Consider the following 17,466-nt stretch of genomic DNA (forward strand, 5'->3'; position numbering starts at 1 on the left):
TGAGGCACAGGGGAAAGACTGATTTGAATATGGCTGGGTCTGAACTGGGGTAGCAATAATGATGGATTCCACCCAGATCTGGTGACGGGGGGTGAGTGCCTGAAAAGTTTTGGCGCACCGCTTATCATCTTATTGTGTTTTCTAAGATATTTAACTTGTAAGGTCTACATGGAAGTTTAAAACTGCACACAAAGGCTCTGCAGTGGCAGGCCTGAGACATGCTTAAAAGGCTACGTAAGTGGGGGGCACAAGCAGTGCTGCAGGCCTACTAGCAACATGTCATTTAAATGCCCTGGGCACAGGCAATGCATATTACTAGGGACTTAGAGGTAGATTAAATATGCATATGTGGATAAGCCAATGTTACTAAGTAAGAAGAGAGCACAAGCAATTTAGCACTGTTTAGAAGAGAAGTAACGTGCACAGAGTCCTCAGCCAACAAATATGAATTTAGCAACAAAGGGAAGGAGTAGGCACAAAGTTTGGGGGTGACCCTGCAGAAGGGGCCATTCCTAACAGCTTTAGTCTACTGAGCCACCAGACTGATTTGCCATGTTGGTCTCAACTGCTGCAGTCATGCCAAGAAGAGAGGTTGTACACATAGAATATTTTAGACATTAATTGCAGACTTTGTTTGTCATTTGGAAATAGGCCTTTGCATTAAGTACTGTTTTGTATTCATATCCGGCCTCCAAAGGATGATGTAACATTTAGGAATGAAGATACAACCAAATAGTCCTGCACTTGATGACAAGATGGCAAAGATCTCCACGGCCACCAAATACTTTCCATTTGTGCTGAGATACGCGGGTATGAAAGAGATCCAGACTGCCAGAAACACAAGCATACTGAAGGTGAGGAACTTGGCCTCGTTGAAACTCTGAGGCAAATTACGGGCGTAAAATGCAACTACAAAGCTGACAGTTGCCAATAAGCCCAGATATCCCAACATCAGATAGAAGAAGAGAACAGAGCCCTCGTCACACTGGAGGATGGTGGTGACTCCCATCTGTATCTTCACTGGGAATGGAGGATCACGGAGCAGCCAGACTGTGCAAATCAGGACTGGAGCAAATGAACACAGAAGGACCACTGCATAGGGAACTCTGCTCCCCAGCCACTTAGAAGACCGGCTGGTGGGATCGCGAGCATTGAACGCTATAATCACAGTGATGGTCTTGGCCAGAATGGTGGAAATGCTGATGGAAAAGATAATCCCAAATGAGTTTTGGCGGATCATGCAGGTGGCCCTCATGGGATGGCCAATGAAGGTGAAGGGAGATAGGAAGCAGAGCATGAGGGCGATAAGAAGCGCGTAGCTGAGACCTCGATTGTTTGCTTTGACAATTGGCGTGTCCTGGTAATTCTTGAAGATGCCGAGAACAAGCAGAGTGAGTAGGAAGAGGAGGCTGGTGAGGCATGAGAGTGTGATTCCCAAAGGCTGCTCAAAGGACAGGAACTGGAGAGTTGTTAGATCACATCGGGTTCTCTCCGCATTGGGCCAGTGGTCTTCAGGACAAGGCCAACAGTCAGGTGAATCTGAAGTAAAGAAGGGAGTTGTTTACTGTTTACAATCTCTGTACTTAGAAAGTCTCAAATGGATCTCAAGGAAAAACTGGAGTTTTTGTGACCCAAAGAATCATCCCTTCGTTGCCTTTGCTGAGTCCCCTCGGAGGACAAAGAAAGATGTCTCATTTGCCTTCCTAATCAAAGCTACTTTATAAAGGAGTTACAGCCTGGAGACTCACAGACCTACAAGAGACGCTATTAGGGTAATTTTATGTAAAACGGTTCCCTGCCAAACTGAGAGTCATTGACTACAACAAGATATATCTACAAAACAATTTCATATGGTATCTCCGTCTATAAAAAAATCAAAAAGTAATTACCACAATAATAATTAACATGTTAGGACAGACATGCATTGGAAAAGTGAATGTGAAAAATATTCCTAATAAATACAAACTGATCACACCTAACTAAAATCTCCCAAGATGCTCTGCTGTGATGAATGGATGTACCCAGGATCCCCTCATACTTTCCCTGCACATCTTCTCTGGACTAAACAAAGCTTCTTAGTTCTCTGGTTATTGCTTTTTGCCTTCAGAATGATTCCTGACACAGTGACTCACACCTCCTGTTTGCTTTCATGAAGCCTTTTCCTTGCGCCTAGGTTGAGCCTCTCAGACAATGCAAGCTATGCAGTTGTGAAACATATATTATGAACTTAACAAGAACAGACTGGGGGTTGCAGCTACACCATTGCTTGCCATCAATTGACTTTGAAATCAGTCTCTTTGGCTGCTTCTTTTTTTGTGTTCCTATTTGTCAATCTTGTATTTGCTCCTCCCATGGTGAATAGCCTCTTTACTGTCTCTTTGATTGGGGCACTTTCACTCCTTGTTTTTGGGAGGCTACATTTTGCCTTTTTGATTTAGTACCACTTGAAAGTGAATGTGTTTCCCACCCATCAGCCCAATATGCTTTTCTCCCGCCCTTCCATGGTACTCTCACTCGATAATAAGCTTCTCTCCCCCCTCAAGAACTAGTGATGCGACCCTTGACAGTCATTATGTCGTCTGTGGTTCATGTTATTCTCTTTCTTTTGTGTTGATTCTACTCCCTCCCAACATGTTACTTGCCCCCCCACTCCCACAACCAGGCAATCATTTGTTATTTGTTTAAGCACTTTTGTGCTGTGTATAAAACAGTGTTTTTGTGTTCCTTTTTTCATGTAATAATCCATCTCGGCCTGGTAAATAAAACATAAGAAACACCCACACAATTTTAAAGATGCATGCATCTTTTTTAAACACGTGTCAATCAAAAACATTATGGGGCCGATTAGGATTGCGGTTTTTCCGCATCCTCCGGCCCGGAGGATGCGGAAAAACCGCGGCGGAGCCTCCAAAGACCCACCGCCAAATTAGGATGGCTGGTGGGTCTGGAATTCCGTCCGCCGCTTTTCCGCAGCGGTCAGCTTCCGACCGCGGCGGAAAAGCTATAACATGGCAGGCGGTGTCTATGAGACACCGTCCGCCATATTATGATGTTGGTGTAGAAATGCTTTTCCACGGCGGCATTTCCGCCATGGAAAAGCATACGGACATTCACTTTGGGGGCCCGTTGCGGGCCCCCTGGGTGAATGGGGGGTAGGGGGTGCACATGGGGGGTACCTATGGTACCCCCCTGCATTTGCGTACACAAAGCAGCAGGCACCGTGCGGTGCCTGCCGCTTTGTGCATGTAAATGTAACACATGCATTTTTAACATTGCGGCGGGTGCAGCTTGAAGCTGCACCCGCCGCAATGTTAAAAATAGAGGATGTGACCGCCACCCTGGCGGTCACATCCTAATCAGCACGGAGGGAACGCCGCAGCCCCTGCGGACGTTCCCTCCTCCTCAAGGGTGGCGGACGGACGCAAGTCCGTCCGCCATCCTAATGAGCCCCTATATGTCAGGCCCATAAACACACTTTTTCTTTATAGCCATGCTGCAGTGCAGCCTTGATGCTACACAGCATGGCCAAAAATAAATGACAAAGTCAGTTGGTCTACTAGGTGAGACCTATTGGCTTTGGCGATGCTTGTTCATTTTGGCACATGGCGACTTTGCCTGAGGGTTTACGGCTAAGAGTGAAAAAGGAAAGTATGTATTATGACCTGTGTCTTACTGAACATGTGTAAGGCTCAGCTTCCAGTGCTTGATTTGTCAAGGACAAGAATTCAGGTGAAGAGTTGACAGTCCTCTATGAGTAGACATAGGGTCTGTTGCTCCTAGCAGCAACTCCAAACTCAGGTTAACTCCAAGAGCGTAACAATGTTTTGGAAGGAATGGAAGGGCAGGGCGGTGTTTTATAAAAGCACTATATTTGTCAGGCGATGTGTAGGCTCCTGGTCCACGCTGCAACCACCTAGAGACTCTTGGTAATTGGCGCTTTACAAATATAATCTAACATAACATAACATAGGCCATAATATTCTAAAATGTTGGATAGGCAATAAGGACTGGGGTCAAGCACACAGACAATGGAGTGTGGGAAGGATGAGTTGGAGGCAAACAGATGGACAACAGAGGGTGATTGGGAGTGGCTGGGTCCATCTCATTTACAACAGAGAGGAGGCTGTGGGGGCGGGGTCAATCACACAGGCAACAGAGGTTGGGAGGTGCATGAGGCAAGCACATAGACAATGAAGGTTTTGGCAAAGAGCTGAGGCAAGCACATGGACAATGGACATAGGGTAGACATAAGAAGCAGGGAGGAGGTAAACAAAGGGGGTGAAGCATACATAGGAGGTAGCTGAAAAACACATGCACTTTTGTAAAGTGTGATAATAAAAGATACAAGTAGTGCCTGAAAAATGAGTAGCTGCATAACACAAGTAATGCATCCATGTTCCAGGGAAGGGAAAAACATACGAAGAGGAAGGAAGCCTACAGAATCTGACGAATAACAAGCAAGCACATGAAAGGGACATTGGAGCCAACCAATGGAATTAAACGGTTTCCTCTATGCACCCCAATGAGGTAATAAACGGTTTAGTAAGAGGCAGTGTATGCTCTGTTTAGGCAGTGCCTAAAAAAGAACAGATTAGAACAACCGTTCATATGGCTCTAATAACTGAATTCCACTGAGGCAACGTAGCACCAGACAGCTTACTGGTCAAAATGTCATACAATACAATCATCATCTGTAATAAATAACAAGTATTGGAACTTGAAATGGGTTTGACTTTAAGATGTTAGTGCAAGAAACTACAGGTGTGCACAAAGACAATTCAGCTATTATTGGAAGAAAACCACGTCAAATGACTATGTCTTATATATAGGACAACAATCAGCACATTTTTGAAATGCAAAAATCAAAAAGATTTTGAAGGAATACAAACCATTACTGACAACCAACCAAACGTAAATACTTTTATAGGCAATGTAAAAGAAATGTTGACAGACATTTAGACCATCAATTCCTTTTCTGGGTGGTCAGGGAGTAAAACGTAAACTCTTGTGCCTCCTTCTCATCATTCTCTTATTTATGGAAAGTTGATAGTAGAAACATTTGGCACCTAAGTATGTGTTGGACTTTGCCCTTTTTGCAGGGTCAATCCTAGTCTATTTTCTGACCTGGTGTTGGTGGTTGTTGGACTCTGGGCACTTTATCACTGCTGTCCAGTGTAAAGTGCATGTGCCCTCAGTGGTAAATATGGTAAGATTGGTCTACACCTGTTTGGCGTATTTTATTTACCTATCTGTCCCCAGTAATGTGGTATCTCATATACCCGGGGCCAGTATATTAAATGCTACTGTTGGGCTTACAGGCTGCTTGCGCCACCCACGAAAGTAGTCTTTCCAACCTGTCTCAGGCCTCTGCCATTGCAGGGCCTGTGCATGCAGTGTTACTGCCGCTGTGAAGTGACACCTAAAGTGTGTGCCACATCTGTGATCCCCCTTTTTACTGCATGTCAGTCACCCCCAAGATAGGCCCTAGCTAGCACTATGGGCAGGGTGCATAAAAGGTAGGACATGTACCTTAAGTGTGTGACATGTCCTGATAGTGACAAACAGCCATTTTGGCTTCTCACTGCTGCCCTCTCATAGGAATATATTGGACATGTCTTGATAAGTGTTTCAGTGGTAATTCCTGATATGAGAGGAGCAGCGTGGTCAAGTTTGGTATGTTTGGAATAGTAATAATAAATACTGCGTAATGTTGTTCGCAGATTTATTATCACTATTTTAGAAATGCCACTTTTAGAAGTTGGCACTTCTGTGTGTTAGGTGTCTTTGTGCCTGCCTGATATGTCTGTCTCTGGAGTCACAAGGGCTGGGGACGTGCAGTGGCTCCAGAGGGGCTGGGTGAGACAGCACAAGGCTGAATAGGCAGATCTGCATTTGGAGTAGTGGAAGGAGTAGCATCTGGACCTGAATAGGTCTGTGCCTGGCTGGTACAATGCTGGCTCCAGCCACTGCGGTGTGTCTGGGGCCAGAGCCGAACCTAAAAATGAGGATGTTTGAGCACTGTATAGAAATGCTTGAGTACCACTCAGAACTGGTTTGGACTAGGTCCAGTGCCCTGTGCCAGGAGAAAGAAAAAGGACAAATGAGGTATAAATATTGGGGCTGAGACCCCGTGTAAAGTGTGCTTACTGGTACCTGTTTTGGAGCTAAAGAACTGCTGGGTGTCAGCAGGAATTGCTATGGGACCCAGCTGCTGTCTCCTGGCGGCCCCTATGTGCTGGCCTGCCTGTGCCCAGCTCTGCCCTATGAAACATCTGACCCAGCGTGAGGTGCTTGCTGGATTCATCTCCCTGCATTGGGAGGGCTAGGCACCATTCCCCTGAGAGGAGCGTTGCCCGGTCTTTGTTTGGCCGACCGGCTGGATGCAGCTGGGGCCACAATTAGCGTGAGGAGCATTCTTGCCTTGAAGCCACATGAGTTGCAGATCAAAGGCTCACAGTGTACCCAGAAGGAGGACCGGGGCCTCGCGGGGCCCTTTCTGCCCCCTGATGACTGTCTCCCACGATGAAGTGGTACAAGGAAAGAAGCTCCGTGAGTGGGGCTGGGAAGGCACCCGGTTGGTGTTTATTTTTGCCTACACAGCTGCACCGCCAGGTCGTGGGCAGCTGCAACGTGGGGACATTCTTGGTGGAAGACAAGGGTGAGTTGCACCCCCAGCCCCCTTCATGGTATCACAGGTATTGCTTTTACATAAGAGGACCAAGGGTGAGTGAACCCTGTCCCCCATTTGAACACGGGCTGGTGAAAGCCACATGCTCATATAGATCAACTTTTATGGACATAAGGCATTGCGGGGAAGTCCCGGTCAGGCCCCGCAAGGAAGGCCAGTTGGTCTGTGAGCACCTGACGTGCTGGTAGGGCTCAAGGCCCTAAGATGATGTATGCAACTGGGGAGTGTTGCTATGGTACACTTCTAAATGTGATTTATGCCTAATGTGATTTACACAAAGTATTTGCACCCATAGTTACTGGTTGTTTACTACTTACCCATTCTGATTTTTCTGACAGTGGCCCGATTGACCGTCCTGTATATAATCCTGTGTAAAGTATTACCTAGTGCCAGGTGGCAGAGTGTACTTTTGTGATTACATTCTAATGTGTTTATGAGTAATACACAGCATATTTCTATATAACCTTGTTTGGAGATTCTTTTGTGGTGTGCCTAGTGTGTTTCTGCTGTGTGAGTGTGTTGCTCAAACGCTTTACACATTGCCTCTGGGATAAGCCTGACTGCTCGTGTCAAGCTACCAAGGAAGTGAGCAGGGGTTATCTTCAGCGTGTAACTCCCTTGCCCTAACTAGAGCGGTGATTTCTGCTTGGCTTAGGCGCATGCCCTAGCCAACCAGAAATCTAATTTCTAACAGTATCATTTAAAGAAATGTCATTCTAGTGGGTGTCTGCTTTCTAATATTAACTCCACTAGGGCCGTATTTTATCAAACAATATTTTTGTCGGATGATACTTCGGCCATAAACTTTTGATACAAGTATCATCTGTTTAGTTGTTTTAGTGCCAGCAGGGCACTGAGTGATGGAACCTGTACATCACACACCTTGTGGGTCCAATCTCACACTTGCCAAGTGTATCCCCTCAATGCCATGTCATGCATGTGGGAGATTCTGTGAAATAGACACCTTACAGAAGTAGCAGTGGAAAGTCCAGGGGGCATGTTATCAAGACAGGGAATAAAATTATTGCCGCTTTAGCGGCATAAAACTGCCACTAATGCGGCGATAATATGCTCTATGGAATTCCAATCGAAGCCCATGTTAGATGTGAAGACATCTAACATGGGCATCAACATGTCAGCCCCATCATTTTTGGACTCTCTTAGATCTAAAAAACAGGAGTGTAGAATCCTGGAGAGATGTTGGAGAACAAACTATCATGAACATGAACTTGCCAAGTACAAGATCCTATTAGCTGATTATGAAATACTGATCTTGTCAGAAAAAAATCTTATTCCTCTAAACTAATCAAGGAGGCTGAACATTCCTCTAAAAAGCTCTTTCGGGTGATGACCAAACTATCCACACTCCCTGAAAGAAGGGGGATGATTACTCTGGGGAATTTTGTAACTCATTAGCGCTGCACTTTGAAAGCAAAGTGCAGCAAATCTATGCCACTTTTAATAATAGTGTAAAATCTAATACTTATGATACTATAAGGCCACAATGCTCGAATGCTCACACCTTTTCAGAATTCAGAGCAGTAACCGTGGATAAGATTACCACTCATATTTTAAAAACAAAATTGGGCTCTCCCCATGATCCTTTTCCTCCTGTGATATTCAAATAACCCCCTGAGATCCTTGGCCCAAGTTTAACCTCCATGTTTTAACTCAATGTTCACAGAAGGTGTTTTTCCCTCCATTTGGAAGAGGGCCTCGATTTTATACCTTATGAAAACAATCTAACCTTGCATCTTCTGGTGTGTTTCACCTGAGTTTTTCCTTTCTGACCTCCCGGTTTTGACTCTGTTTTTTTTGGCTTAGTGTCTCGGTACACTTTCACACTGCTCAGTAGTGTTAAAGTGCAAGTGCTCCTGTTGTAAACTGTATTATGGATTGGTGTTCCATTATTTGCATATTTGATTTACTTGCCAGTCCCTAGTAAAGTGCACTGAGTGTGCCATGGCCCATAAATCAAATGCCGTCAGTGGGCTGCAGGACTGATTGTGCCACCCACACAAGCAGCTTTGCAGCAAGGTCTCAGGCCTGCCATTGTGGTGCCTGTGTGCAGTCCAATCCTGCCATGTCGACCTGTCAAGTGCACCCACTTGCCAGGCCCTAACCTTTCCTTTTCTTACATATCAGTCACCCTAAGGTAGGCCATGTGAGCAGGGCATTGTATGTGAACGGTAGGACATGTACTGATATGTGTGACATGTTCTGATAGTCAATTACTGGCAATTTCATTTTTTACTATTGCAAGGCTACCTGTTCCGCATTGGACAGAATGGGAAGTTTGTTTATAACATCTTATATATATATAAACATAACTGACCCAGGGTACAAGGTATAAAAATAAAGTTTAGTATGCCTGAACACAGAATCTAAAGATGCATCTTTTAGTGAAGGTGATTTTTACATTCAGTGTTTGAAGCTTCTGTACTTTCCGCTGCCTAGCGTGCCCTTGATTATTGTTTTGCCCTCGCTCTCAGCCCGTTTCCCCTCGACCCTCTTCTCTTCTGTACCCCTCGGCCTGTTTTTTCCGCCGCTGCTCCATGTGGCCACGCCCCCCTCACCGCCCGCTCCTGCCTCCCAGCTGATCCTCTCTCTCTGCCTTAAATGGCGGCCGCTGCGCGACAGCTGGAGTGACCCTGACCCTGCCTGCAGGCCAGGTCGCTCCCCTGCTGCCACACAGCTTCACCTGTGTGTCAGCGCCTCCCTCGCTGCCACAGTCACTTCGCTGTGAGTTCGACCCGGCTGTCTGCCATGTCCCTCTTCCCTGGTTTTTACTTTGTATTTTGTCTCATGTCAGCAGTTATTTTGTATCTCGTATTTTGCCTTTTGCTTGCAGTTTTTTTGTGTGCTCCTGTACTTTCCGCTGCCTAGCGTGCCCTTGATTATTGTTTTGCCCTCGCTCTCAGCCCGTTCCCCCCCTCTTCTCTTCTGTACCCCTCGGCCTGTTTTTCCCGCCGCTGCTCCCAGCGGCCACGCCCCCTCGCCGCCTGCTCCCGCCTCCCAGCTGATCCTCCCTCCCCACCTTAAATGGTGGCCGCTGCGCGACAGCGGGAGTGACCCTGACCCTGCCTGCAGGCCAGGTCGCTCCCCTGCTGCCACACAGCCCCACCTGCGTGTCAGCGCCTCCCTCGCTGCCACAGCCACTTTGCCGTGAGTTCGACCCGGCTGTCTGCCATGTCCCTCTCCTCTGGTTTTGTACTCTGTATTTTGTCTCGTGTCAGCAGTTATTTTGTATCTCGTATTTTGCCTCTTGCTTGCAGTTATTTTGTGTGCTTCTTTACTTTCCGCTGCCTAGCGTGCCCTTGATTATTGTTTTCCCCTCGCTCTCAGCCCGTTCCCGCCTCCCCCCTCTTCTCTTCTGTACCCCTCGGCCTGTTTTTCCTGGCGCTGCTACCTAAGGCCACGCCTCCTCGCTGCCCCGCTCCCGCCTCCCAGCTAATCCTCCCTCCCTCCCGCCTTAAATGGCGGCTGCTGTGTGGCCTCGCCGCTGGTGGGCAGGAGGCACGCCAGAGGCAAGCCCGCCTGCGCCCGTCCGCGCCTGGACCGTGCCCAGAGCCAGACACCCTGGCCCCCACGAACGGCACGATGCCAGACTCCGCTACAACACCAGCACCCTCCATGCACTCAATGCAGGCCGAAACCACAGCTGCTTCCAGGCCGCCCAAAACGCACCCATGGACCCTTCACCTGCTGCACCTGCAGCTTCACCTGCAGCAGTGCCACCAAACCTCCTAGGACCGGGCCCAACGACCTTCGCTGCATACTCCTCAACACCCGCTCCGCACGCAAACAAGCCGTCGAGCTTTGGGACCTGCTCAACACCTCCGCCCCAGACATCGCCTTCCTGACCGAGTCCTGGTGGAACGACTCCACGGCACCCGACATCACCATAGCCATCCCGGACAGCTACAAGATCACCCGCAGAGATCGTGCCAACGGACTCGGAGGAGGAATGAAGTACTGGGTTATTTAGAACCCAGCGGTGCCAGGGGACACACCCAAGGACTTCAGATTCTCCTGTCTCAGACTACAGAAACGCAGAGACTTCTTGGTGACGTCAAAGATCAAATTTATTGGCTGCAGCCAGTAACAGATATCCTAGAAGTACAACACGGTTTATATTCTCAGGAGACTGCTCACTCTTAAAAGCCAGTCAACCCTTTTATACAAAATATTATGCTTCAGGCAAACATTCCTCATTTACAGTAAACCAATTCCATGTGTACAATAAAAGCATTACATGACAAACCCACATTTCATCGTCCAGCCCACCATCAATTACCCGGCAAGGCCCAACACTTTTCATCAGTTAAATCGGCTGGACCCCAATAAAATCGAGCACCTCCTCATCGTAAAACAGCTAAAAAAAATGGATCAGAGACAGGTGTGTGCAAGATTAGACATAGTTGTGTGCATTGAAGGGTTTATGGTATGCTGTGCCTTGATCCCTAATCTCGGCCGGCCACTGGGAAAGGAACTGGCCGAACAAGTTTGGCCTCGGGCAGTGGAGTCAGCTTGCCCAGGTCACACAGAAGTCAGCTGAAAGTGTACGTGTCCCTAAGACTAGTTCGGCCTTAGTCATCGGCCTATGTGAGGGCAACCACAAAATGGCTGCCGTACACAAAATGGAACCCGAGGGTTCAGAACGGAGTCTCTGATTTCATGGTGATCACGTCACTCGAACAGGACGAAAACACTCGTATATATTATACTCGCCATTTTTGGTCTGCTGATACCAAAATAGTCATGATACGATGATGTTTATGACACGGGTCCAGAATCCACAGAACCACAGACCCTCCTTTTGCCCTTACATAGGCAATAACCTATACTCACGCTAATCTGAGTCTAGGTCTATATTCACAAAATCATTGAGATGTTGCTGTAGCATCATCCTATTACTTAGCTCGTCTCTCAATACAGATTTCCTTACACATGGTGTAGCACAGAGTCCACATACAGCTGGAGCACACTGTACACAAAGACAGAACAGGAAAAGAATGGCTAAAATCATCCCAATGACCATCAGAATCTTCCATCCCCAGGCGGATATCAGTTCCCAGAACCATCCCATCAACGACCAATCTCCTTTATCCACATGTATAGATTCGGAGATATTATGCAGTTTGGAAATGGCCTGGTACACTGTCGGAGCATTGTCTAGAATGAACACACAGCAACTTGATTCGATCACTTTACATACCCCACCTCGATCTGCAAGTATGAGGTCTAACGCGACCCTGTTCTGAAGAGTCATGAGACGATCCGACTGGAGCTCAGCAGTCAAATTACTAAGGGCACCGGCAGTTTCAACTACGGTGGACTCCACCACTCTCGTCAATTGCCGTATGTTCCTACTGTTAACCATAGGTCCCCAAAACGGCAGAAAACCCTTCAAGATGTCTCCCAATTCTTGTCCTGCAGTGTCTTCCTTACTGAAGACACCTCTAACTATCCTTGTCCTGTGGTAATCTGCCGCAGCTGTATAGGTGGGAGGCAACAGGAACGAAACAAAACATGTGCCCGAGAAGTCAGGGGGCAACCATGTGTATGCTCTATCATAACAGATGAAATAGGTACCCTTTGCTGCTAGGAACGATGGGGAAGTCTGGGACGCAAAAACATACGTCTCAGAGCAGATACTCTTCCCTAGCTGAGCTCTCGAATTCTTGCCATTACCCTGCAGACAGTAGTGACCCTGATGGGGTACTACCCAAATCGGGGAGGATCTTTTTGCTTGCTGGTTCTCATTCAGGTTGACTCCATATCCGGTTACATTCCATCCAATATATGCTAGTGTCTCATCACTCGGGATAGTCTCATAGGAAGTAGCTCCCCTAATCATGTCTACTATACCCTTAACTAGAGCACTATTCTTTGGATTATCTTTTCAAGAACGTAGGGGGTAGACTTCACGAGCGTAGATGAACATTGTTCTGTATGCCCATACAGAACCATTGTAGCTGAATGGTAGGACCAGATAAGGGATACCTTTATCAGTAGTATGAGGCATAAGACCGCACACCCAACAGTTAGTCGTGTTCACTACTAATTGGTGTTGGTGCAAAAGCTGAACGAAGGAGTTATTGACAAACTCTAATCTTCTAACGAACTCATGTTGAGGTAGAGGGTGAAAAGAATGCGAGGAAACAGTAGAAGGAGGTATGGGCTGTGCAGTGGGTGCAAATGTCACTCGAAAATAAAATAAAACATATCCTATTAAAACCATCATTACACTAAGCAACATGAAAATGCAAAATATCAGAAAACGTTTCCTGGTCATCATTATGACATTTTGGTTTTAAAGTTCATCTCTTTGGCAGGTCTCTCCATCTCGAGAGACTCCATCCTCTAACCTTGCTGCTCGCGGAGGTAGGGTGTTCCGTGCTAAGGAATGCGCCTGTCAGTCCAAGGGAAACGCCCAAGAACCAACCAGAACCGTCGACCTTGTGTCTTCGGCTTGCACTCCAGAGACTTGTCGCCCGTGACCCTACAGCTGAACCTGGATGGTGGTTCGAAAAACAAAAATCAAAAAAGTTTCTCAGATGAGAGAGCTGCACTTTCAAAAATAGCAAAGAAAGGAATTTTTATTTGTCCATAGTTCTCGGCCTCAGATTATAATGGCTTTTCCCTGGTAATGTCTGATCACGAAACAATAGATCAGGTTCAGTAGTGTCCAGTCGAACTGACGATGGCACGGCTCCTTGCAGAAAATCGTCGCTTTCACGCTCAGAATTTGTCCCTTTTACACGTGCATCGCTGAAAGGCAGAAAACGAGGCACAGTTTCAGTTTCAGAATCTGCAATGCCCTCCTGGACCCACCGGTCGAACGGCAGAGGCAAAGGGACCCTCTACAGTGTACGCCGTGGATCCAGTTCTTCTTTCCTTGCACTCGAACAGCAGTTCTTGTGGACAACTAAATAGGGGCCGTTCCAGCGGGGCTGATCATTCTTTGTCCGTTGAAAATTCTTTACTAGGACCCATGAGCCAGGATCGATGATGTGTCCTGGATCTGCAGAAACCTGAGGCAGAGTATCGTGAACCTGTTGGTGTAAAACACGCAATTTAGCCGTCAATCATATAAGTAATCAAGCAGTACAGGGTGTTCAATCTCGCTGAATTTTGTCAGTCTTGGCACTCCCCATATGTTGGCTGGGCGGCCAAACACAATCTCATACGGACTAAGTCCCACTCGTGAATGCACAGTCATTCTTGTCGATAAAAGTGCTAATGGCAATGCATCAGGCCATTTAAGACCAGGGCTTGCTTGTATCTTGGCCAGTTCAAGTTTTAGGGTGCCATACAGCACTCTACTAGTCCAGCTGATTGGGGGTGATTTGCAGCGTGAAACTTTTGGCGTATACCTAGCCCTTCACACACTCTCTTCATCACTTGACCCACAAATTCACTCCCATTATCACTCCAGACCATTCTCGGCAAACCAAATCTAGGGAAAAACTCTTTGACAAGGGCTTTAGCTGTGGATAAGGCAGTATTATCTTTCAGGGGATATGCTTCTACCCACCTCGAAAAGGCACAAACAACAACGAGTACGTATTTCAAGTTGTTGCACCTCTTCATGTGGATGAAATCTAGCTGAAAAACCTCGAACGGATACGTTGGAGGCGCAAAATGACCAGCTGGAGTTGGAGTTCCCCTACCAGGGTTGTATTTCAGACACACCATACAATTCTTTTTTTTTTTTTTTTTTTTTTAAAAACCTTTATTTGAGCAAGCAAAAATGTACAAGGATGGGCCTACAACCACACGGGCCAGCCGCTAAGAAGGAGGAGAGACATATCACATGAGCCCGCAGAGGTAACCGTCAATCAACAATGCAATACTCCACATTATATACAGGACCAAAACAGGTTTTATATATATGAAAAAAACACACATACAAAAAGGCGAGAGTGTATCACTGAAGGTCAGCCCAAGGGACGCAAGGGGGGGACAGCAGCGGAGGTGCAATAATAATATCCTAAGCACTAAGGAGTATGGAGCGGGGGGGGGGGGAGGGGGGCAGAGAACAGGAAGAAGAAGGGGGAAAGAGCCGGTGACACCAGCTCAGTCCCTATATGAAGATTCCGGGAACGCCAGCCTAGGGAGATAGAGTAATCTCGACAGTGTCCACAAGGGGAGGAGTGCAAATGTCGCCACGGTATTCGTTCCATTGACCCCACACCTTCACCCATGCCCTGGGTCTACCCCTGGCCACATAAACAGTTTTCTCACGGAACATGGACCAATCCATATTATCCTCCCATTGCGAGAGGGCAGGGGGCCTGAAGGCCCCCCAGAGTTGCGCAATATCTCGCTTCGCGATCATATAGCCCAGGGTGGCCCATCTAGTCTGTGCCAGCGAATAGTCCGCGGGCTCCCAAACATTCAAAAGACAGCGACGAGGTTCCGGTCGCAAGGATATCCCCGTCACCACAGTCATCAGATCAAGCACGGCCACCCAATAAGCAGCCACCATCGGGCACTCCCAAAGAATATGCAGGAAAGTAGCACGCAAACCACATCCACGCTTACACAGTCCATCGGAGGAAAAGCCCATCACCATCAGTCGCGGTCCCGTCACGTACACCCGATGAAGGATCTTCAATTGGACCAAACGGAGTCGAGCCGGTATAGCCACCTCCTTTGGAGAGGAGAGGGCCGATTGCCAATCCTCATCATCAAGTTCCAACCCATCTCCCATCCACTGCTCCCGAAGCCGGGCCAATAAGTCAGTCCGATTGTTAATCAACTTTTTATAAATCAGGGAGATAGTGCTATCAGGAAGATGTCCGTCAAGGATACGGTCTTCAAGCGGGGAAGAGTCAGGCGGAATCTCACCAGGAGCAAACACCGAAACCAAAGCGTGCCTGATCTGTAAATAACGAAAGAATTCCCGACCACTCAGGCCGTAGTCAGCCTGGAGGGCCTGAAACGGGCGCACCGAACCCTTAGAATATACATCCCCCACTTTAGAGATCCCAATCAAGTCCCAACGGTCAAAACCCTTGGAAGACCAAAGACCGCCCAGACGTTCTGAAGCATAAAGCGGCGTCGCCAACGTCAAGCGATCCTCCCAGCCCAGACTCACATTCGCAGCACGCCACACAGTCAAAGCAGTCAAAGTAGGTCCCACAAGATGGCGCCCAGCGGAGCGAGAATAGAGCACTCTATTAAAGTCACCTCCCGGAAGCTGAAGTTTATCCATCTCAAACGCCGGATTACGACCCGGAGAGAACATAGCGTGATTAATAGCGGACAGATGGGAAGCCCAGTAGTATCTCCTAATATCGGGGAGCGCCATGCCCCCATCGTACCACGGGATGGAAAGTTTGGCGAGAGCAATGCGCGGTCGCCCATCCCAAATAAGTTGCCTCTGAAGGTTCTCAATCTCCCGAAAATAGGTCTTGGGGATAGGATCATAATAATTCTGGAGAGCATAGAGAAACCGCGGTAGTGACATCATCTTAAACAGAGCCGCCCGACCCAGTGGAGACAGGGGGAGTTTGCGCCAGCGGGCAACGTCCAAACGGAGCCTAAGCAGCGGGGGAAGGAGATTACGATCAAAACGAAGGGACGGGTCCAAGGTAACGAACACCCCCAAGTATTTGAAACCATCCCGGACCACCTGAAGAGGAAGTCTACTCGGCAACGGAGGCAAGATACCAGACAAAACGTATACACAGGATTTAGACCAATTGATGACGAGGCCTGAGTTAGCGCCAAAGGACGCAAGAACATCAAATAAAACAGATAGAGACTTGCGAGGGGAAGTAAGATACAAGAGGATGTCGTCCGCATAAAGCGAGACGCGGTCTTCGAAGTCCGGGGCCCAACGAATACCTTTAAGGGACGGTTCCCAACGGAGCCAGGCCGCCAACGGTTCAAGAGCGAGCGCGAACAACAGAGGGGACAAGGGGCAGCCCTGACGGGTACCCCTGCCCAAGGAAAAGGGGGCCGACACTCTACCGTTCACTACAACTTGCGCCAGAGGTTCCGCGTACAACAGCCTAATCCAGCTAATAAATTCGCACCCGAATCCGAATTTCTCAAGTGTCGCCCATAAATAGGGCCACTCCACAGTATCAAAGGCCATGGAGGCATCCAAGGATGCCAAAATGGCCGGTTCAGTCAAAAGCCCCGCCCTCGCCAGCGCGCCGTGGAGGCGACGTAAATTCAGAGCAGTGTTGCGATGCGGGATAAAGCCAGACTGATCCGGATGGACCAACTCTCCAAGAACCGAAAGGAGACGGGTCGCCAAAAGTTTAGCCAACACCTTAGGTTCAACGTTTAATAGGGATATGGGCCTATACGAAGAACAGAGGTCACGTGGTTTACCCTCTTTGGGAATGACGACGATTGTCGCCAGACGCTGATCATAGGGAAGCATGTTCCGCTCACGAGATTCTAGAAACATGGCGCGGAGATATGGCGCCACCTTATCGGGGCATAATTTGTACAACTCAATAGGCAAACCGTTCGGGCCCAGTGCTTTGCCCGAACGGAGTGATCGAACTGCATTGGCTATCTCATCATTCGTAAAAGGGGAGTCCAAAGCAATACGGTCCAAGTCGGTGACACAGGGCAAAGCGATATCACGCAGAAGAAGGCGGGAGTCGGCAACATCCCTCACAGACACGGGAGCATATACCACACGGAAATATTCCGCAAAACGATCAACAATGGCGGTCGGATCTATCACTTTCTCACCACTCGCTGACTGAATCACGGGCACCACACGATTAACCCTTTCTTTCTTGTCC

At 47.9% G+C, this 17,466-nt stretch overlaps 1 protein-coding gene across 1 annotated transcript in view; it reads right to left on the minus strand.

Annotated features, from left to right (window-relative positions):
- Positions 1–637: 637 nt before the first annotated feature.
- Positions 638–17,466, minus strand: part of LOC144751997 (vomeronasal type-2 receptor 26-like) — an 84,382-nt gene continuing 67,553 nt past the window's right edge. The window contains exon 3 of the mRNA XM_078639956.1: positions 638–1,539. Within this exon, the coding sequence (XP_078496082.1) occupies positions 638–1,539 (902 nt within the window). The remainder of the gene's footprint in view (positions 1,540–17,466) is intronic.

Source organism: Lissotriton helveticus, chromosome 4_2 (assembly GCF_964261635.1).
Source record: "Lissotriton helveticus chromosome 4_2, aLisHel1.1, whole genome shotgun sequence".
NCBI classification, from domain to species: Eukaryota; Metazoa; Chordata; class Amphibia; order Caudata; family Salamandridae; genus Lissotriton; species Lissotriton helveticus.